The sequence below is a fragment of the Vigna radiata genome, chromosome 10 (genome assembly GCF_000741045.1).
Source record: "Vigna radiata var. radiata cultivar VC1973A chromosome 10, Vradiata_ver6, whole genome shotgun sequence".
Taxonomy (NCBI): domain Eukaryota; kingdom Viridiplantae; phylum Streptophyta; class Magnoliopsida; order Fabales; family Fabaceae; genus Vigna; species Vigna radiata.
In genome coordinates, this window is record NC_028360.1 from 18,661,901 (window position 1) to 18,685,717 (window position 23,817).

At 33.0% G+C, this 23,817-nt stretch overlaps 2 protein-coding genes across 6 annotated transcripts; one reads left to right on the plus strand and one right to left on the minus strand.

The window, feature by feature from the left end:
• Positions 1-3,568: 3,568 nt before the first annotated feature.
• LOC106775052 (stem-specific protein TSJT1) lies at positions 3,569-4,880 on the plus strand. Its single transcript, XM_014662087.2, has 3 exons — positions 3,569-4,122; positions 4,210-4,330; positions 4,440-4,880. The coding sequence occupies exons 1-3, from the start codon at positions 3,673-3,675 to the stop codon at positions 4,622-4,624; spliced, it is 756 nt and encodes a 251-aa protein (XP_014517573.1). The 5' UTR covers positions 3,569-3,672; the 3' UTR covers positions 4,625-4,880.
• A 1,851-nt stretch (positions 4,881-6,731) lies between these two features.
• On the minus strand, positions 6,732-21,620 carry LOC106775794 (mediator of RNA polymerase II transcription subunit 16). 5 transcript variants are annotated; one of them, XR_002669977.1, is made up of 17 exons: positions 21,283-21,619; positions 18,386-18,454; positions 17,264-17,352; positions 15,947-16,059; positions 15,506-15,607; positions 14,943-15,033; positions 13,119-13,712; positions 12,246-12,864; positions 12,038-12,117; positions 11,783-11,865; positions 10,796-11,032; positions 10,298-10,469; positions 9,386-9,903; positions 9,051-9,227; positions 8,295-8,660; positions 7,578-7,895; positions 6,732-7,043 (listed from the first exon to the last, which is right to left on the minus strand). XR_002669977.1 is itself a non-coding variant. In XM_022787226.1 (16 exons), exons 1-16 carry the CDS (start codon positions 21,582-21,584, stop codon positions 7,834-7,836), a joined length of 3,720 nt encoding a protein of 1,239 aa, XP_022642947.1. In that variant the 5' UTR covers positions 21,585-21,620; the 3' UTR covers positions 6,732-7,833. The 5 variants fall into 5 exon arrangements, 3 of the variants coding, with proteins under 3 accessions (XP_022642947.1, XP_014518474.1, XP_014518475.1); XR_002669978.1 differs by having other exon boundaries at positions 7,550-7,895; XM_022787226.1 differs by having other exon boundaries at positions 6,732-7,941; positions 21,283-21,620.
• Between the last annotated feature and the right edge of the window lie 2,197 nt (positions 21,621-23,817).

Below are 23,817 nucleotides of genomic sequence, written 5' to 3' on the forward strand. Positions count from 1 at the left end.
CTGTATTGAAAATATCATTCATGGTTGCTAAATGACGAAAATACTACAAATAAATATTTAGAAGAAAAATTCTTCGTACCAATGCAGAACTGGATACTGAATATTCATCGTTTTTTTTTTTAAATTTTAAAGTAACTGAACAATCAATCATGAGATCTAAGGAAGGTAAGAAAGTGAGAATATCTTTAAGGAAAGCAGCCAATCGGTCGTTTCTTTCAACGTTTTACATGACTTGTAAAGTGGAGGAAGGAAAAAAAATAGTATGGAGTTTTGAAGATGGAAAATCCTTTCCAATTTTATTGAAGTTCTGAGATTTTTTAGAGCAGTTATAAAAAGTAGCGGACCTTTTTTCAGGTTAAGAGATATCAAAAAGCGAATGTTTGAAGATAATCATTGACATTGAATAGAAAATGTACATCTAGTTCAGAAAAGTTAAAATAAATAATCAGAATGAAACGTTTTCACTTTAGAATGCAATAACTCAAACATCGATTTCATATATCTAAGCTTGCCTCGTGCATACTTCGTGTATAGTTTGAAAGTTCACAAGTTTACTATTAAAAATACGTATTTATGTTGAAAAAAATAAATAAATATACGAAAAAAAACTTGTAACCTTATTGTTTTAAGGTATGTGATTGATTTATGTCATTACTAATAAATTTTCTCCAAGGATTTTTTTGAAAGATTTATTTATTAGAGTTGATAATTTGATTTAGTAAATTAATTTATATAAGCACGATACGAAATCTTAACAATGATTTAAGGTCATTAACCTATTTTAGTTTTAAGTGTGGGAGATGATATAATTTTCTCATATAGATTTGATTTATATGTTATTATTGTGAAATATCTCCTGAATTGGTTTGTTGTTGAAGATGTTTACATTAAAATATGTATATTAATCTTACTTAATTATTGCTAAAGTTGTTTTTTGAGTGGACCAAGTTGTTGGAGTTTTTTTCTAACAACCTCATCAATGTGTGCATTGCTAACTCGGAGAGGATGAATGTTTTCATAATCTCTTCATGAACACACTAAAGGATTCAATATTTCTTTGTTTAAGACTTTCCACGATAAGATTGACTCCATGCAGAGGAAGCTTTGAGTCTATTAATCCGCATTTAAAAGGAGTTAATTGAGTTGATTAAATAGTTATAATACATTAGAATATTGAATATTTGGGAAAATTATATAAAGGATGATCATATAGTATATAGGTGGATTTATATTTTGTACATCTTAAAATGGTGGTAAAGGTTAATTGCATCATTATGTAGGTCTCTAGTGTAGAACGATTGATACACTCATAATATTTTCATAAGAAAAAATGTACCTATGATTCAACAAGAATCTCTTAATGTTTTATCTTATTTTTTACCATGACTTTCTTAACTATTTGGCATCTTTCAATGTTGTACCTTATTTTTTACAATGACTTTTTTTTTTTTTTTTTTTTTTTTTTTTTTTTTTTTTTTTTTACTTTTTAACCAAAACATAAAGTTCATTTTGAAAACTTCTAACTTGGCCTAATGTCACTCAAACTCTCTAGTATTTTTTTTATTTATTATTACTAGAGTTATTTTACTCTAATGTTATTTTTTTATTTTTCTTTTGTAGATCTTTTATTTGATTATTATTTTTATTGTAGATTTTCTCTATCAAACTTGTAAGATTGTTAATGTTTAATGAATTATCCATGCTTATCTTTGACAAATTAGAAGTTTTATGATGAATTTTTATTTTTAAAATTCAACATCTTATTTAACATTTATAATCTTTACATTTTATACAATATCGATATAATTAAATGAATCTATTTTGTAAAATTTAAATCTTTAATTTGATCGTGATGCACCACCTTTTAGTCTTGAACATTATTATTACTCTGATGTACTATTTTAACGATGAAATAATATATTTCACGGAAAAATAAAATAAAATAATATTTTGATATACTAATAATAGTAATAGTTTGTAAACCTTTAAGTTTAAGAAGAAGTTATCAACAAAATTAAGCCAATTGCTTTATTTTTACTATTTAAATCGAAATTTGATAAAGTTATACCCATCATGAAATTTAATATTTGGACGAATTTAAATACAAATAAAAATAATATTTAAAAATGGGTATTTAAATTTGTTACTGGAAGATAAAGAAGTAAATAGTACTCTGAGAAGAATAATGAATTAATAAATGTGGTTGTTGAAGCAATAAAAGAAATATTTGAATATGTGGACTACAAGAGCTGACGTGGAATCCGCTGAGTCAGATCATTGTCATACATCATAGGATTCCAAAACCATTAGCACTTCTTGCACACAGATTCTCCTAACTATTCCAACTAACAAATTTCTTTTTTCTCGTTTCGGAAATATCATCTTTCAATCAAATCCACTTTATAGTGAATATTACTCCTTATGCTTTTTCTAAATATTACTTTTCAATAAAACCTTATGTCCCAAGATACAATTTTTAATTAGACCTTTAATTTAATAGTTATGAATAGAGGAAAATTAGTCATAACTAGAATGAAACTGTGATAATACTTAAATATATATGTTATAATAAAAACCAAAGAAAGAAATATAAGAGATAATTTATTTAAATATATAAAAAGTTAATTATATGAATTAATTTTTATTAGTCTTCACTTAATCTTTATTTTATATATATATATATATATATATATATATATATATATATATATAATTATGTAAAAATTAAAAAATGATTATATAAGTATAATGTGATTTTGACTTATTTTATTTCTAAATTTTGTTGTGTCAAATCATTTTTAATATCTTTATACAACTTTTTTTTGTCTCAGGAAGAATCTTATATTTTAAATCCTAAACTTATAAATTGATAAAGAAATATGTTTATAAAATATATCATTGTATTTTTATGATCTAGATTTATATTTAAATTTAAATCTTAAATTTGATATCATACACCAACCTGTATTAATGGAAGATGTTATGAAACTCGTTTTAAACTTATAAGCATGACTTACCTTACCTTCATATGTTCTCAAATGTCTTATAAATATTTTATTGAAATAAAATAAATACTATGATTTATCCCTTTCTCAAGAAAAACCTTCAACATCGTTAAAATAAAAAATATATATTTAAAAATGGAAAGAAATTGAAGGAATCATGTGGCCCAGATCATCACTGCATCCATAATCTCATTGTAATTAATATAAGTTTCTCTTTACTCTCTGCCAGTGAATTCTTTAAATCACTTTTATGACACTTTCATGTTATTATTATTAGAAAGAAAAACTTCTTTTAACAACACTTTTTTAACAATTTTTTGAGAACACGTACGTAGCAGCTTGTGATTGGTTCGTTTTAAATATAGATTCAAATAGACCAATAAAATAATGACACGTATCCCGTTGTAAAAAAAGTTGTCAAAAAATGGTATCAAAATATCATTGTTGTTATTATAATATTCTGCACGTTACCTTTTTATCCGAACTGTTGTTCGGATAGGATTGCCACGTTCATATGACACACCCTTCCTCTCTTCCTATATATATCAAACCATCATCCACTCTTTCTTCCACATCTCATTCTTCATCTCCTTCTATCACCCATTCATATTTTTTCTTACATTCACAAAACAAATCATTGGAAGTTCATTCACAGAGAAAGGTAAAGATGTTGGGAATTTTCAAGGAGAAGTTGGTTAATGCACCGAAGGAGCTGAAGAGTCCAGCTTCTATGAGTTGGTGCAGTAAGCCTAAGCTAAGCAATGAAATCCTGAATGATTTCATGTCCTCGAATTCTTCGAATGCTTTCTCCATGTGCTTTGGAAATGATGCTTTGGTAGCCTATTCCCCTTCAAACAGCAACTCCACTCATCACAGATTCTTCAGTGGTTTGGATGACATATACTGCGTTTTCATGGGTGAGTTGCACAACCTTAGTAGGCTGAACAACCAATATGGGCTATCAAAGGGAACAAAGGAGGCCATGTTTATAATTCAAGCATATCGAACGCTTCGAGACAGAGGTCCATACCCTGCTGATCAAGTTCTCATTCAACTCGAAGGCAGTTTTGGATTTCTCATATATGACCACAAGAATGAAACTGTTTTTGTTGCATCTGTAAGTCTCTTTCCCTCATCTCTTCATACTTTTCCAACATCACATCACTTTTTTGGACTTACCCACGTCTTATATGACTTTCATCAGGGTTCCAATGGCCAGATTGGGCTCTATTGGGGTGTTGCAGCCGATGGTTCGATAGTGATTTCTGAAAATCTGGACCTTATTAAAGCAAGTTGTGCTAAATCATTCGCACCATTTCCAACTGGTATGTAAATGTGATTTGTCTTTATGTAAGGAAGGATTCTGTGATGTCAGCAGCATTGATTGATTGTAAGTAATAGAATTATAACGCATAAATGGGGTTGGAATTGCAGGGTGTATGTTTCACAGTGAACATGGTCTGATGAACTTTGAACATCCGACGAGGAAGATGAAAGCAATGCCAAGAATTGATAGCGAGGGGGTTATGTGTGGGGCAAACTTCAATGTTGACTCTCAATCAAAGATCCAAACGATGCCGCGTGTTGGAAGTGAAGCTAACTGGGCTACTTGGGGATAGTAAGAAACCAGGCTGCAATGTTGAAGATGACTATGGTTTTTTCTAATATGAATAACAGGAGATTTTAGTTTTTCAGTTTGAAATGATTAGGCGTGTATTTGCTTTCGTTGTATTCAGAAAATGAAGTGGAGCTTTAGAAACATAGTTTTTGTACAGATGCACATATTTGCTCCCATGAATGTTCACAGTCTGATTATGTTATCCGTCAACATAAATTGCGGCAAATAGATTCTGAACTATAATCCTTTGCTTAGAATATTTTGCATACAAATAGCACATATAAGTGTGTAAATAAATTTCCGCTGGTTGCTTTTGTCCGACTTGCGAGTGGTATAAAACACAAAGAAAACGTCTGCTTTTAATGTTTTATCTGTCTTTCGACACAAATGAACTGAAAGTGATATATTATGTGTGGTGAAATTCTGATATATATTTTTACTATTCATCGGCATGGTGGGGTGATGGAATAAGTTTTATTTTAACAGTAACGTATAAGAATATAGATTATAAAAAACACTAGCTTCATCAAATCCTTCCAACGTTTCGTTTGTTCCTTAGTAATAGAAGTGATATATTTCCAAGACGGCAAAAAATAGCGTGAAGAATGAGTTTAAAATCCCATTCACATGTGCATGTTGCCCACACTTTTCTTTTTTGTGACACAAAGGGACAAAGAACAAAAGAAATAAAAACTAAAATCATCTAAAAAAGGAAATGCATGTTACATCATATAGGAAGAAATCTGTATAAAATATCGTTCTGACATTGACAACTTGATATGCTGATGTCCTTCGATTTTGAGAGGATAATCTTAAGAAAGTAATATAGTAGCTTCTTCCATTTTCGCCATGGGATATATTGTTAGAGTTATTCTATTAAGATCTTTCCATGTAGCTTGATAACTTCTTTCCTTCTTGGATTTTCTGGGATTTCATGTTCTTTGTAGATATTCTACTCTCTATTAGTGGGGTTTTATTTACTTTGTTTTTAATTAATTTTATCAAACTCAGATGCAAAATGCTTACTTTATTGAAGTTTATTTGTTTGTAGGGTTAAGGAGTTTGAATTTTTTTGTCTAGTGTCTTGAGCATGTAATACTCGGAGAAGTTTCCCTAGGATAATTGTCCTTATGTTTTCTTTCAACTATTGCTCTTACCTTTGGTAGACTATCTAAAATCTTTATGTTATGTTCAAAGTTTTGAAGTATTTTGTTAACGGTCTGGAATCTACTAAACCTTATTTAGGGTTCCATTAACCTCTCATGATACCTTGAAACTTGTTTATTTATTTGTCATTTATCAAAATTAGGTATTTAACCATTACATTTTTTAGGTTGGACTTAAGTATATTAAGTTGAGTATTGCTTTATTGGTCTAGTTAGAATCGGGTTGAATATGTTCATTAAGTTTCATACTTGATGAAGTTCAGCACATTTAAAATAACAAAACTATTAAATGTTTAACAATTCAACTATATTTTTTTTTAATGCTCACCATATAAATATTATTTTGTAAGTATTGTAATTAAACATTTCTTCCTCCATGCTATTAATTATATACTACTTTAATTCATGTTTTCAGAGTTGAACAAATTATTCAAAAGCATCGAAAGATAATTTAAATAGTCTAATCGTTTGGATAATTGTGACCAAACTAATGAAATTAAATTTATATTTCTAATATTACAGAATATTTTAAATAACAAGCTAAAATTAAGAGAAACAAAATCTCAAAAGTTGTAAATATAAATGATTAAATTATGTTTTATGAGATAAAAATGATTAGTAATTAGAAAATAATATATATTTGTGGGAAATCTTTAAGAGTATACCTTCATCTTAAAAATGTTTCGGATTAAATAAAAAGGATTAGAAAAAATACCAGGTCAGACCAATTTTCGAACAACTTTGATCTCTATCAATTTTCACACATTCCCCAAGTTAACAGACCAATTGTTAGACCGGTTCCAGATCAAAGTGTAGATTTGGTCCAAATTTTAATACGTATGCAATGCAAGCGTGTCTGAAACCAAATACACAAGACAACATAATCGTTCTGCTTTTGAAAGTTAATTTGTAAAATATACCATTATCAACTAAGACAGTGAATGACCCAAATATAAACCATAAAATAGTACATAAAATTGATCTATAACTGCCATAAATATAACCCTATATGACATTGCCCTCACCCGCCCAAATTAAATAAATTATTTTATCAATTTACATATATAGTTTATCATTTAATGCTGTATAGTACCCACTCCACTTACCACCTCCTGCTCCTCTTATGCACATATAAATACGAGCAGTCAATAATATTGATGTGGAAAGTCATACAGAAGTTTCTCTGGGATTAGTCAGGGACATTCCTAATTACTTGTCCACCATCACCAACCTCTTATCTGAAAAGACTAGCATCTGCATGCATGAAATTTATTCCCCAGGGTTACGAGAGAGACCACATTCTGCATTGTCAGCTGAATAATTTATAAAAAAAAAAAACAGAATATTTATGCATGTTTGATAACAGTATTTTGGAGAAATATTTTTAAAAACTCACTCAAGAAACTATCTAAAATAATTCAATAACCTGGAAAAAAGTTAAATCCAAATATGGACGAAAGGAAAAGGAGTACAGTGAAAGGAAAAAAATTATGACCAGATGACTATCCAACTGCTGTAATGAGTAAATGGAATATTAATATGCATTGCATGATATCAAGTCAATTTTAAGAGTTAATCCTGAATGAAACATATATATCTCTGGAAGGAGCAACAGCAACTACAAGCATTACGAGGATAATACCTAATTTTGAAGGTGTGGCAAATCACGTGACCATAATTCCAAAACAAATTAAGGTATAGGTGAATTACTTGATAATTCTTGGAACTTAACAAAGTGATTATATTAGTAGAATATTTACCCGAATCCAAGTTTGTTCGGTCACCTACCTGTAATGATAATAAAATTATAAAGAACCTGTCAGGTAATCTACATGTTTCCTCTCCTGTACAATTTCTTCCAGTGTTTCATCTACCTCCAGTTTCTGCAGTTAGCAACAAATACGAGCAATTCTTCCCTGACCTAGAGAAACTCACGTAACAATTTTGTCTTTAAACCAGCTATACAACACGAACCCATGTTCCACCACACATTGGACAGCCATGAGCCCAGCGGCTGATCCACCAAATATCCTTGTCATTTTGACTAGGAAGATTGGTGGAGGCTGGTGAGGCAAAAGCACAAGTCTGCCGCAGACATCTTATACACTGTACCAAACAGAAGTAAAAAAGAGATGAGAAAATTAAATAGTACCTGCATGCAAGCGGATAATGAAATTAGTTCGCAGACGGCAAGATGAATAAAGTATCTTTTACTAATTTATATGCAGCATTGAAAGAATGGCTTTGTTTGCAAATTTGGTCCATGTTATCCAAATCACAAATCTGAGATCTCCAAAATTTTCAATCACTTGACATTTATATGATGGACGATTAGCAATTTTTCTTACATCCATCAAGAGAAAACCGGGCTTTGACACCATTAAAAATTAAAAAGAAAAACGCTTGAACTGTACTCAATACGAGCATTTAATTGTTTATAAAACTTTATGTGCACACATGGACAGAAAACAACACAAAATGCCTAACGAAAGTTTGTTTCCATACCTTATACCAGATTCCTTCAAGGCCAGTTTTCCACAATGCAGTAACAACATCTCTTCGAGATCCCATTATACCAAGGTATGCTCCCAGGCCAACGGAAGTGTTCAACCCAAAAGCTGCATCTCGTTCAGACATCCTGCGTTTCCTTGGCAATAAGACATCGGCTCCATCGTAGACATCACAAGTTTCCAATGAGCTGAAATCAAGATTAACAAGTTTTGGAGCTTCATTTGTAGAATCCAAATCATCTGAATCAGACCAAGATCCACCGAACATATTCCGCCTATGCCACTCTTCGGCTGGAGGATGGAGTTCTAGCTCACGTAGTAGAAGACCGGCAGCATCAGCACCTCTAGGACGGGGCATGTTCTGCAAAGCCGCATTTTCATTAGTTTTTGAGGGTAGGTGTCATTCACAGGAAAGGCAGTCATCAAATCCAAGGAAAGAAACTCATTTTAAGGCATCCAAAAAGAACAAAAATATGTATTTCTATCAAAACGACATCATTTAATCAGTAGATTCTCCAATGTATTCTCACAGCGTGCTCCATCACGAAATCATAAACAATATCTTCTATAAAAAGCATTACTACTTAAGAAAACCAACAGAGCCCTTTGTTGTTCTACTTTACTAATGTCTATCACTATTGCATCACTATTTAAATGGCATCATAAACTTGAGGTAATAATATATCATCTTGAAAATACTAATTATAAATCCCAAAAATACTGACTTTGAACTGGGAAAATAGAAAGTAACCTGCATATGGGGGCCAAGGGATGCTTCCACAACCTCGGGCAGTACAGTGTAGTTTCCATCAATATAATGCAGCCTAACCTGAATGTTATTACTCCCCACTTGAGAAACTGGCAGTGGGTGTTGCAAGCCAGCAGTTCGGCGACAGAGATCCATAAGTACTAGAAAAAGAACCTTGACCTGAATTACCAGTGTAGTAAGACCATAAGTTAAATGAAATAGTTAGTCTCCGTAAGTTCAAGAGAGAATTCTGATGACTTTTGAAACGCATTTATCTCAGATTCAATCATAAATCACTGAAACAAGAGCTTTCAGACATCTCATAAATAAATTTATACCTCTTCAAATGTATATCCCTGGCCAGCATTTCCAGTACCAATTCTTGAACGCCCTGGAGACGGTTCTTCACCTCCTTTTGGTGCAGTCACAAGCTGATGAACTCGACCAGCCTGACCATCATCTGACCTAACCAACGTTGACCCTGGTTTTACAGGTTCCTCTACCTTTGCAGGAGCAGAACCATTGGATTGAGGCTTTTGTGTATTTGTGTCTGTAGTTCTCTGTACACCCCCAACATACCGTGATAGTTGTGTCCGTCGAAAGAAAAAACAGAAGAGCAACAGTTGGCATAATCTATGGAGGAAATGACAGTCCCCAATGAGTCGAACTGCAGGTGTTCCCGGAAAAGTTCCTGTATTAATGCTAATGGGCATAAAGGAAGAAGGACCACTGATAGGGGGATTAGGAGCTGGGTTGGATACTCCTTCAGTTGTGCTACTAATCTTGGCAATGGCCCCTTGTACCCAAGCTTGCATCTGTGTGCTTCCACTAGAACTGGTTGTCCCATTTTGACCCCCTGGACATCGATGTTTTTGCTTTAGTTGGTACTTAATATTGAAATGTAGTTTAGAGGAGAATGCTTTTCTTATTCATTGATTTAGAGAGAAAATCAAAGCTCTATCAAATCTGATTTTATTCTTCTCAAAGTTCTAGAAAACTATTAAAATTGAAAGGAAAAAAATGTAACTATCAACGTGTAATATAAAGAATAAAGGTATTGATGATTAAAGACAAACAAGGAAGGACCAAATCAGTTTTTGAGACAACAAAAAACAAAGACCACCAAATCTATGCTTCAGTATTAGATCCCGAAAAACAATACTTTAGAAATGGTCTATATATGAAATAAAATTTAATATAAAAGAAACTACTCAAAAAATGAATACAATTTCATATCATTGCACACTTACCCTGACTCGTTGCAGGAGTTGCAGAACTTTGAGTAGGACTAGCAACCACATTTCTGTTGTTTCCAGTCCCTGCAGTCACAGCATGGCTTGCCAGTGTACGACAGAAACTAGCATAACGCCGCAACCTTGTGATAAAGTGTGAAGCTAGATCAAGAACTGAATCAACATAAGCCTGCGTAATATTGAAACAATCATGAGATGTATATGCAATGTTAAGCAAATTAAAGAAATGTCAACCTATGGAAAAAAGAGAGAGAAACAAAGGGTTTAATAATATTACATATTTGATAGGTTGGTAGGAACAGTTAATTACGTGAAAAAATTTCAGTTCTTTTACACTAGTGAACATAAATAAAATGTATGCTAAGTCCTAAAAGAACAGAGTATGCGGACTGAACCATGCAGCAGTATATCATTGCTACACCAGAAAGTTGACACTTAATTTTCTCATTAAACAAAATATGAAGAACATGATTTACAACAGTTAACCAAACAAACCTGAACACATGGAACTAGTGCAGGTTCAACGGCCACTGCTTCTGGGTCAATGCTAGATAATGTCTCACTTGATAATTGCCATGGATCGGGCACTAAAGCTGATGGATTTATCAAAGCAGACTCAATTCCGTTCCCAAGCATATTCAATAACAACCTAGCTTGCATATCCAGAACCATTGCCCTGACCTCTTGAGCATTTGCCCCTTCAAGCAGCCTACACTTTATTCTGTCTAGACTCTGCAATAATAGAAATCCACATTATTTTTAGCCCAAAAGTAGCAAAACTGCCATTTCAACATGCCAAACACTACAAAAACAGGAGAAACTGTAGGTTAAATTGTAATAACACCTGTCCCATCTGAAAGACACAGAACAGGGATAGAGAAATTTTAGTTCAAGTGGATCTCAGAAGGAACTCAAACGTTTTAAAAATCAAATTCAGACTACACTAGAATAAATTGAAGCAATCCAGTGGCTAAAAGTAATTAAAAAGGAACAATTTTAGATCATTAAGAACTCCCAGGGGAGAGACATCTATATGCCAGTTGGAAACACAGAAAAACAAGGATGGTAAACCAATAGGGATGACAGTATCTCATCAGGTGAAAATGAACCTCACGTTGAGTTAGCAGAAAGTCCCATAAGGAAGCCAATCTTTAAAGTATTATAACATAAAAATAGCCTCAAATGAACTGTGTTATGAGCAATGCAATATAATTAGCAACTTTATTATCCACAAGTTCTTCAATTAGAACAAATAATGTAAATTGTGCCTATGTCTTGTAAGATAGGGATAATCTTGCTACTAACAAGTATCTACTGCAAGGTCCATTATCCAGGTAATTTTATATCACTAAAACACTATGGAATAACAGAAAAATAATAACACAACCTAGAAATAACAATAAAGAAGATTTCCATCCCCAAAATAAAAAAACCAATGAAGATAACTACGAAAGTTAATGGTGATAGTTCACAGAAATATACAGGACAATACTGTTGTCTATGCTGAGCTGAAGGAAGAGAATGGAAATCTGCATCCAAGACTGCGATAACACTGTTAAGTGAAACTGAAACAGAAAAAGGAAAAACAGAAACTCATTAATATAGCATATCAATGGTACATTGTGAAGATGCTTCATAACAGACTGCTAATATGAAATAAAGCAAATTGTATTATTCCTTCTCTATAATTTTCCTGCCACTAGCTTCAACAGGACTAAATAATTTGCTCCTCCTTACCAATACCATCCTCAGCAGCACTCTGTGTACAGCCCACAGCATCCCACCAATCAACTCCAACCAAAAGGCTCCACCAAAACCTGCTTTTCCCAACAGATTCCAGTTAGCAACAAAATAAGCCATTGAAAAGGGATATAAATCACAACCTCCACGATGTTTATGTAAAAATTGAGAAAGCCTCACACTTAGAAGGGCTTTAAGAAATCACCTTTCAGCAATTGCACGCTCCCAGTATGACGAGTTGGTCTTTACTTGACTAATTGGAATAGCAGGAGGGAGAACCCGGATTATTTTCAAAATCGTCTGATCCTTGCTTGTGTCATGCCAAACAGAAGCAGAACAACAGCTTGTTGAAGAAAAAGCAGGAGCTGCAATTGCAGATCCGACACCAATCTGATAGTTGTCTATTGGAGTAAAATTTGGACCAGAAAAGATGTGGACTCCACCCCGAAGAAAAGCAATGCCAATTTCACCACCGTGAGCAGAGTATACAATTCGTGCAAGTGTCCTAACATCACTTGGAAGATCAAAAGGATCGAAATAGACTCTTTTTGATTTATCAAAACCAAACTCTGCTACCTTTTGTACATCTGTGTTCATTCCACTCGCAGAAGCTTGATGATTCTTGAAATCATTTGTCGGTGGAATGCTCAGGTCCACTTTGGTCTGCCAAACAGTTTGCATAGGAGGCTGTCCACCCATACTGGAAGTGGGATTCCCAAATATAGGATGGAGTACAACATGCTGTAAAGATGATTCCCAGCGTTGTACTCTCCACCCTGTGATTGATGGACCTTCATCTGGATCATAAGGGGACATGTACTGTCCTATAAATGTAAAATAAATTACACTGATAAATAAAAGATCAATTTCCAAGCTCAATGGTCAATGCACAAGACACTGGCATAAATTCTGCCAAATGAAAAATCACATGTAGCATTGTCACAAACTCTAGAGATGTAAAGATAGATAAAATATACAGGTCCTTCTAGTATTTTACTGTAGGGTGTGAAAGCTGATGGTATGTCATGCACATAACAAATATGCAGTGCGAAAGAAAGATCAAGAATCGGTTCCGTACCCTCAGCTATCACAACAGCTATCACAGAACCACCACAAGTTGGATCAAAGGCTACCGCTGTTACACCAGAGCCCCATGTAGTGGTTGCTGCAGATTGAGCTGCAGCTTCAGGACTGACATATGCCGAAAAATTTGAAACTGGTGAACAGTGAAGTGGTATAGAACCACCATGATTTTGGTTTGTCTGGCTTTTCCCTTGTTTTTCTTCGGATAATAGATAATCTTGCCAACTAAATAAATATGCCGCTAATGGTGCAAAACCAATCCAATTGGGCGAGCTAATTGGAGGTGGGACACCGTTATTGGTACTTGTTCTTGGAATTACTTGGAAACCATTACCAGGCCCAGGCATAACCTCCCAAACAACAATGGTGGATGGATTAACAATTGGCACACCTGCCACATGCATGGCACCACTCTCTGTAATGATAGCATCACCAGCCATAATGCCACTGGGGCCACAACCCAATGGTCCTTTACTAGTGCAAAACCATTTGGGTGGTGTTGCATTCGAAGAAGGCCACTGGGACCAATGAAGTTGAACAGTGCCTGATGAGAACACAGAACATACACAAAGAAAATTGGGCCATCTAGCTGAAAAGACAACTCCATGTGTCAGACAGAATAGAAAACAGTAATTTTAATATCCATATTGCACTACAATTAGAAAAAAAATTAACATGTAAAATGAATTATTAAAAATCTAAAATACGCATCAAATAAAGAGAGAATAAACAGTTTTAATTTCAGGTATTGCCATGGTTGTGATCACTACCTCTGTCAACACACAAATTATGTCGGTGTAATCGTGTTAGTATAACACAAACATGCACAGATACAGGACATGGTACACATATGGACACAAATCTGTCAAGTTTCTCCCTGTTATTACAAATATCATCATGACATGGTATCTAAAACAGCATAGTTCTGTTGAGGAATGAGTGATTCGTAAGCATCAGCCAGTTACTATTATATACATATTTCACTATAATTAGAAAAAACAAATGAACATGTAAAATAAATTATTAAGAAACTGAAAGAAGTGACCAACTAAAGAGAGATACAGAGTTCTAATTTCAGGCATTGCCATGACTGTCACCATTACCACTGTCAACATACAAATTAGGTTGATATAATTTTGTTAGTGTAAGACTAACATGCACAGATACAGGACATTATACATGCATGGACTCAAATCTGGCCACTTTCTCCCTGTTATTACAAATGTCATCATGACATGGTGTCTGATAAGCATAGTTCTCTTGAGGAATCTGAGCTTGAAAAGCATCAGTCAGTCACTAAGATGATTGAGTATTATAACTAAAAGAGAGACTGAATAATTAGTGCAATGAAGATGATGTATGGTACTTCACTTCAAATCACTTGTCTTTATGAAGATACTTTTTATTGACTAAATCAGAACAGAAAACGGAAAATTGTTACAACCAATGTGCAGTGGAAATTAATTAGAAGAGAAATTGATAGGCCTGTGACCTCCAGTGAAATAGAATCATTCGCTATGATCAACTAAGAGACAGAGTATCCATATGACACTCAGACCCTAATCCCGACACACAACACACAAGTCCCCCCTCTTCCACAATCTAATCGGCAAGAAAAGTATCTTGCCAAATTGCATCATGGAAGATACAATTTTAGCTTGCGCCTTTCTGGATACTTCAGTGAAAAAAAAACAAAAGAATAAACAAATATTACAACAATTGAAACAAAACAATGCCAACAGTAGTATTTCTTTTTATCTTATTGCGAACAATTTTACTGGAAAAAAAAATCATAATAGCAAATTCAAATAAAACTGACCTGACGTTTGACATTGTTGTGAAACAAACTTTTCTTCAAATGTTGACCTTGAATTGGCAGGAGCACTTTGTTTAGATGAAAACCACCTATACTGATTTTTTAAAACAAACAATTAATTCGGATTAAAAAGAAACAGACTAACTAGATTGAATTACACAAGGTCCATGTGAGTGCACGCAAGCATGCTACAGTATATGTTGTAACTCAGAAAATGCAAAGACAATGTGATTAAAGGAGAATTATGATTTTTCACTAACCTTAGTTCATATTTTGGTAACTATTAAATGTTCCTGCTTATTGTGGGATTTTTGAGCCATAAAATCAATTACTCATTTAGCTTAAAAATTGTCCCTCTAAACTAAGTTTTTTCTCTAGAAAAAAATATCACCTTCTCTACAAATTTTTTAGAGACAAATGTTAAAAAATAGAGTATGTTTTTAAAGGGGTTTCTAGAGAAGATTGTTTAAGGGAAAAATTGGACAAATAAAATTATTATAACAATTCCTCAAAAATGATGTGCTAAAATTTTAAACATCACACGGAAGAGAAATTATCTGGCATACCAGGGACACTCCCGAGAGCCACTTTGTAGCAACTGCAATGTCTTGTCGCCACTCATGCTCTCGCAGCCAGCAGCCAGTATCGAGTACACGATTAGCTGGCCCCTGAATGAACATGAAATCCGTAACAGATAAATAAGAAAAGCATATATAAATAGCGGAGAAGCCAGAGATAGTTAAAGTTTGGACAAAAGATCAATCCACAGGAATACACAAGGGCCAAGTACATAACCTCCCTGTGGTATAGCCATACTTCCCATTCTGTGATCTAGAAAAACCATCTCAATTATACAAAAAGCTAGAGTTTTGGGTAAGTTTATTATTATTAATATGTTTTCTTAGACAAACAACAATGTTCATATATAAATTTTTGGCAACGTAAAAATCTATGGCAGAGCACTTCCAATTATACTGCACATATGATATGCTATAACTCTCACTTACATGAGACGGTTGAGTCCAAATAGTTACCCTTCCATGGAAATTTGCGATCAATAATGCACGGGGACAACACGTGGGGGACCATTCAATGAACTGGACAGAATCACGAGGAGAATCTGCAAAGGCATACAGTTCAACGGGTCAAATTTTGAAACTTATGAATACACATACACTCCTACATATATAGTAAACCAACTCAGTTCAGGAACAAAATGCCAGAAAAATAAAACAAAGACGAGAAAGAACATCAAAATGTTATTTCCCCGTGTTACAAACATGCCTTCTAGAAATTTACAGAAGATCTGTCTACTGTTACAGAGGACTTCAATTTCCTACATTTTCTAAATTTTATTATTTAGATTCAATTTGACTACTTTTTCGTGATACCAATATTACAAATGAAATGCAACTTACAAAACAATATTCTGTGTAAAGTGATTACAATAATAATAATGTAAAATGATTACAATAATAATAATAATGACAGTGATGACAATTTTTAAAATATTGCCATCATGAAAATCCTTCAGACTTTTCTGTTGAAATTGATTATATTGCCCCACTGATTGCAAAACAGCACCATATAGAGAGGACAGATATTTCAATAACATCATAAATCGGAGGGTTAAAGGCCACCCAGATAAATCTTTTAATTTTCAAAACCAAAAGTTCCGAAAATTAAAAGATTGTCTTTTCTTTCACCTTCCTGCCTTATACCTGAATTTTATATTGCGAATTTCATAATTAGCTTATGCTGGATTACATGGTTGAACAGCCTCATGGATTTAGTAGAAACATTATGCTGGTAATGTGATAGGATACCACCAATCACGGAGGGTTACATTAGCAAGGGGCATAGGAGATACGGGCCTTTGAATATATCAGATTTAAAAAAGACAATCAAGCGGTATTGAAATCTCAGGCAGGAAAAATTGATGTGACAGGTTGCCAATAATGCAAACAAGGGGATTGGGATATCAGTAAACAGAAGGCTAGGAAGAAATCAAAGGAGAGGGCAGGGTTTCTCACATAACCTGCTTCATCTGTTTCTGTTTTTTTTTTTTTTTTTTTCAGTATTTACCTTTTATTATCCACCCACTGGTGTTGATAGTATACTAATATCAGTATCCGCAAAATCAAGAATACTGAAGGTTTTTTAAATCCATTTTACTGCAATAATATCACAACGAAATTGAAAAGAACACCACCTAATTTTACTGAAGATAGTCAATTTTGAAATTCTTGCGCATTAAATCTAACACAAATAGAACAGTAAACTGTACATCCATGAATCTATAAGGTGGATAAACATTAGCATACCTGCAATGACATTGAATACTGCACATTCAGTCGGCCTCTCTGGGATCACAATGTGTATAGGAATCCAAAATGGTGGATTTCCAGTTGAGCTTTGGAGAAAAGAAACACTCATAATAACCATTACACAATTGCCAGAAAAAGCAAACATACAAGGGTGCTAGCAAGCCAAACTAACTACGGAATACTAGTAAGGCAGTATTAGACATAATATGACTGTTTAGGTATTTAAATTTAATACTCGAACAAATATTAGAAGCATAATAATTAATTAAAAGATATAAACATTAGACATCATTATGCAAAGTTTATTTAGTATGTGAATAAGTTTATTTGCCAAGAGCACTATCCATTCAAATTTGCTTGTGGGTCTGCTTAACAAATGAATGTGTATAGAATGCACATAATATACATTCTGATATTTGTCAGAAGGGCTGGTTGCAGCCAATCTCTTAACACTTTTTTCTAGCAAGAGCACTATCCATTCAAATTTGCTTGTGAGTCTGCTTAACAAATGAATGTGTATAAAATGCACATGATATATATGCTGATATTAATCAGAAGGTCCGGTTGCGGCGGTTTTTTTAACACTTTTTTGCCAAGAGCACTATCCATTCAAATTTGCTTGTGGGTCTTCTTAACAAAAGAATATGTGGATAAAATGAACATAATATACACTCATATTTATAAGAAGGTCTAGTTGCAGCCGTTCTCTTAACACTTTTTTTTATGAACCCTCTAAATGTTTCTAAAACGTAGAAACAAAAGCAAGACAAAACTTAAAGTTGATTGACAAAGTCATTTGCCAATAAATGAGTAAAGTGTGTAAGAGCAAGAAAAATATTATGTAAATCCATCAAAAACATAAGTTCTAAGAGACAGGCAGGCACATAGGTAAATATACAAAAAAAAAAAAATACTGTCAATAATATCTTTTCCTAGTGCTTCTTCCGGCCCAAGTACAACAATAGAATAAAAGCAATGGTGGAAGTTTGAATTTCAAAACATTAATCAAATTGTCTTGAATTTATCTGTAAATTCTAAAATGCAAAGGATCCAAAATGATAATTTAGCACATAATGAAATATTTTCAGCCTTGAAATATGATCAATGGATAAAACTAACCTTGGAATTCTTGCACATGTTTCTGAAGCACAAGCTATAGCATTCAGTTTTCCACACCAGGAAACAGCACTAGAAAGAAAATCAAGAAGTTCTTTTAAAAAGGGACAGCACCAGAATTAGAATAGCACAAGCCAAAACAATAGCAAAACAAATTGACTTTATTAAAATGCTCAGAAAATCAAATACATAATCTCAATTTTATTACAACAGATTCATAAGCTACTGACCATGAAAGGTCAGCCCATATTAACTTAGAAATTGTTGTGACTTGTGAGGTAATCAGCACGTACCCAACCATAATTATTACTATGTTGATTTCCAAACAACATAGAAGGTTATGACTTGACCGATAGTACAATCTCCATAAATATCTTCCTATGATAATTTGGAGCAATCAAACAAATATGAAAGAATAATATTTCTTTAAAAAATTCTAGCCCAAGATAAAATCCGAAATTTTCTCAATGCACATTTTCAAGAAAAGCTATACCTTAAATTTTATATTGTTTCGTGATTATCTGCCCCAGACATTAAAATTATGATTTCCTTAAAAGGAAAATAATTAACTGAGCCAGTATTATCCAAATAAGTATCCCAGACTAGAAAGGTATCATGAGATGAACAAAATCCAAAAGACATAAAAGGACATTTTCACTAAAGTGGTCAAACGAAATGGGAATCCTTCAGACATGACTTATTTATAACCCCTTTCAGACTTACATGATTCTGTTTGCCTGCCGTCCTATCAAAATACAATATTTTAGACTTCTGACACTCATGGTATGCACTGTTATATTCCTGTACCATCAAGATATGGATGAGCTTCTTAATCGCCTAAGCATTTGCGCCTAAATTAGCTCAAGGCTCAGGGGTGTGTACTATCATAATAGGACAATGCTCATATACCGAGTTGGGAGATTTAGGGATCATATGGGAAATTATCCAATCATAATCAAGTAATAGAGAATGAAACCGAGTTTGGTTAAAGTTGGACTGGGGCCAACTTTATGGTAACAAATAACTGAAGAAAATATTCCCTATAATCTCGAAAGTTTTAGGATCCCTGTAATACTGTAGGCGTTAAGTCGACAAGTCTGTTTTTAATCAAACCAAAAATTTATGGATAAAAATCGATCAAGTAAATTCTTCAGTACTTCTTATCTTAACAGAATTAGTTGTTGTAATCTACAATCAATTTTTCTATAAATAGGAGAACAGTCCAAAACCAAAGACACTTGAACTCTCTGACTTAAAGTCATCCTAACTTTGAACTAGAACAAATCCTATTCACACTTTTACTATTTCTAAGAGGGAGGCCTCCTTCTTGACAAGCCTATTTGGTAGCCAACAAAGTTCTCTGGTCAAATTCTCTGTTTGGTGACCACGCATCAATGTGTGTATATCACTGTAAATGAGTTCTGCAGTGTATGTCTATGGTTGGTTTGACAATGGGTACATATTTCTAGACTATTGTGTGCCAATTTGAAGAAGTTTCAAATGATACTTATCCATGGATTCAGCAAGAATAAGGAAGATAGAACTTTGTGTCTGTTTGTCTTTTATGCTATTCTCTGGTGTATTTGGTTGTGGTGAAATGTCTGCACTTCTATGACATTGCTTTCCTGTACATATGTTATGGGACAAAACTATTTATGCAGCTTTATAGCAATAAATGGTCTTTTGAGACATTCTTTTCAGCAAATATCCCTTGATACTGGATACCTCAAGGTAGGATCCGGTATCCAAATGCCGTACAGATTATCTACATGGCATAAATCAGAAAACAGAGTAGTCTAATCTCCTACTCTTAGCTGGTTTTAGAATTTGGACATACGGTTTAACTCAACCCCACAATTACCATATTATACAAAGGGGACCCTCCATTATCAATTACACTCTAGGTTTTAAAATGTAATAACAATCAGGTTTATGGTTCCATTGCATCATTGTCATCATGTATATCGTAGAAAAATGTAGACAAATGAGTTGATGCAATCACAATACCCCAAAAAAACCCTGACTCTGCATCGACGAATGAGGTTACTAACAGTTATTTAAAGACCTTGGCTGCGCATAGTTCACCCCCAATAATTTAACATCTTATCCTGCCTTGACAGACATGCCCGCACAAATACCTTTGCTGGTGGATCACCCATCTGCTCCATCATCATCATCATCACGGTACACCATCTGAGCAAGACCCAGGTGTAATCTCAAACACCAATTAAGAGTTTTAAGCAGCACATCATCAATTCCTTTGACACCACTGCACTAATTTTCTTGATATTCTCCCCTCATATAAGCACCAAATCCAGATCTTTTCAGAAGAAAAATACTAAATATTATGAAACTTATTCAACGGAAACTGCAGATCAACTGTTTGGCATGACTTCCATCAAACATTTATTTTTCTTAATTCTTCAAGCTATTATGTTTCCAACTACACGCAGGCACTTTTTTCTTCTTCGTAATTGTTTTCCAAATTATATAGGGCAATATTTTATTCTTCCGTTTCCCTTTCATTTAAACAACACGATGCAATTATTTAATAAACACGAAAGCATGCCCCCCCGAGACTCCTAAAATCAATAAAAGAATCAAGTATTTCCGTCGGCAACATCCTCACACCATCATCTTCATTTTAATCAAATTCCCACTTCTTTAGTCCACAGGAGCCAATTCTTGAAGCCAACACATGTATTTAATCAGACAAACTTTAAAACACAGCAACATCTTACTCCTATAGATACGGTTATCCAAGTTCAACGACACAAAACACTAAAGCTAGCTATATCCGATATAACGAAAGTCAGTTTGCTAATTACTACTCAAACCCAACACCGACAGTAAAATTCAATCCATGAAAGGAGTCTTGAAGCACTGCAGTGCAGAGATACCTGAAATTGCGACAAATTTCAGGCACACTCATTTTGTAGAGCAAATTGGACTTAGGTTGGCGGAGCCTAATGCAGAAGACAGTAGCAGGGATGACCGATTCCTGCTCCATTGGTTCCTCTTCTTCGTAACTCACTGCTTCATTCGTCTTCTCGGAAGCCTCCTCTGGCTCCTTAGTAGCAGCAATTTGATTCATAACCGAAAAGAAAAAGAGGCGCAGGTGACCGAAAGTCGCAGTTGATGGCGACGGATGAAGAGAAAAAAAAAAAAAAAAGACGTGATTATGAGTGGGGATACTGTACATTTACATTTGAGAAGTGATAGCACTCTTGCACACTTTTTGCTCTTTCAATTGTATTTAAAATCATAAAATTACAATCACATTATATACCATAATAAAACAATTTCACAAATACTAACAACAAAGTTGTTAAAAAGTTTAACCGTTTATAAATCAATTTAAATTTTAAGTAACAAACTCGATTGTTGATGAAGAAAGGTTAAAGGTTTTTTTTGCATGTGTGGCAGTTATTTATTGCAAGCAAAAGAGGGCACAGGAGTCGTCGGCAGAGGCATGTGTCTGCTTCTTTTCTCTCTATCACCCAAAATATCATATTCAAATAAATTTAATCCATTTCATGCCAGTTAATATTATTTAAATTTATTAAATTATTTATGTGTTATTAAATATTTGGTTTAAACCTTTTTTGTTTTAAAATGTAAATCTTTACTCCCTGAATTATAAAAAATGTATTAGATGAGTCTTTTTTGATTTGAAATACTGTTTTTTGTTGTTTTTTAATAACTGTTACATCTTTAGATTGTTCTGATTTGTTTTTTAATAATAACAACAATTTATATTATTTTTTGTACGACTCATTTGATACATTTTTTATAACTTATGAACCAAATGTTTACATTTTTGAAAGCAGAGACTAAACTAAACATATCCACTCATAACTTAGGACAAAAAAGAGATTTAAAACTTAAATATTCATTTGAAAAACGTAAAGTACTGGGAAAGCTTTTTGGTGAATATTGTTGGGTAGATGTTATGTCAAAGTAATCGGCCCCAAGGCCAAATTTTGCATTAAAAAATTACGCTGTGAAAGACTCTTGTTTGGTCAACCCATTTCAATGCTTTTGATGTATATGCATAACTGTAATACTGTTCACGTTTAAAAGACTCATCAATAATATATTTCAGTATATTTAACTATATATTCGATAATTTTATAATCAATAGATAATAATAGTATTTCAACTATTTTATATTACAACAACACACGATGATAATATTCGAAGAATATTGTATAGGCTAATTTCAAAGAACCTGCTGACAAAACACTAAAAAAATATGAATTACCAATAATTTGAGTGATGCAAAAAGGATCTGATACCAATATCCTTGAAAGAAGAAGAAAAGTAAGATGAAGGAATGGAGCTCGTTGATTATGAAATTTGGTGGCACCTTAAAGGATGCTATAAGTATTTTAACTTACAGAATACTTTTTTACCAATAATGCATATGATTAAATAAATGTGGTGTAATAGTGTAACATTTTTTTATCATCTGGGCATTTTTAACAAATCAACTCTAATAACGAAGACTATACAATCTCAAAAATTAATAAAAAAAGCTTAAATTATTTCATTGAAATTAAAAAAGCAAATGTCCAATTTGCATAGGGAAAATATTCAAACCAAAAACAAAATTAAACTGACTATTTTTTAATAATAAAGTGTTGTGGTCTCTAATAAAACTCAATTTTCTAATAATAAGGAGAATAATTTTGAAGGGAATATAATTTTTGCATCTTTGCTTTCAAGTTTTTTTCCCTGCACCTCTAAATTTAACTGTGATTTCAATTTTGTCTTTTGAAATATATATATGTATAATATAAAATAAATTAAATAAACATTAATTATTACTGCAGAGTCTTATATTTATTGACCACCTTACACTCCCAAGTTATTTTTGAATCAAAGCCTTTTTTTTTTCTCTTTTTCAGCTTTTTTTTTCTTCTTCATGAGCATTGAACTTATTCTCTTTCGTCTTATTTCGTTATCCTTCATCTCATTTCGTTCTTTTTCATTGAAGTACTATTGTATTTGTATTTATTGATTATAATATATATATATATATATATATATATATATATATATATATATATATAAAAGGTATATGGTATGTGTTGATCAGCCTAAAGTTGTTCAAGAAAGGTTTCAAACATGAAGGCATATTTTAAAATAAAATGACGTGTGGTTTAGTTAACTCTTTCTATTCTTTGACAAAAGAAAAAAAGTGTGTTTGACTGTGAACATGTTATTTTCATTAGTCAAAGATACAAGTTAATTAGACTATAATGCAAAAATTTAACGTTGTTATATATGTTATTTTATAGGTGGACAAAAAAGTTGAAATTTGAATGAAAATGATCCTTGTAGTGGTAATGCAAGATTCAAGTAATTAAGTATGTAGCCGCCACAAGTCATGACTAAGCAATCATGGTTTTTTTCAAGATATTTATTTTTAT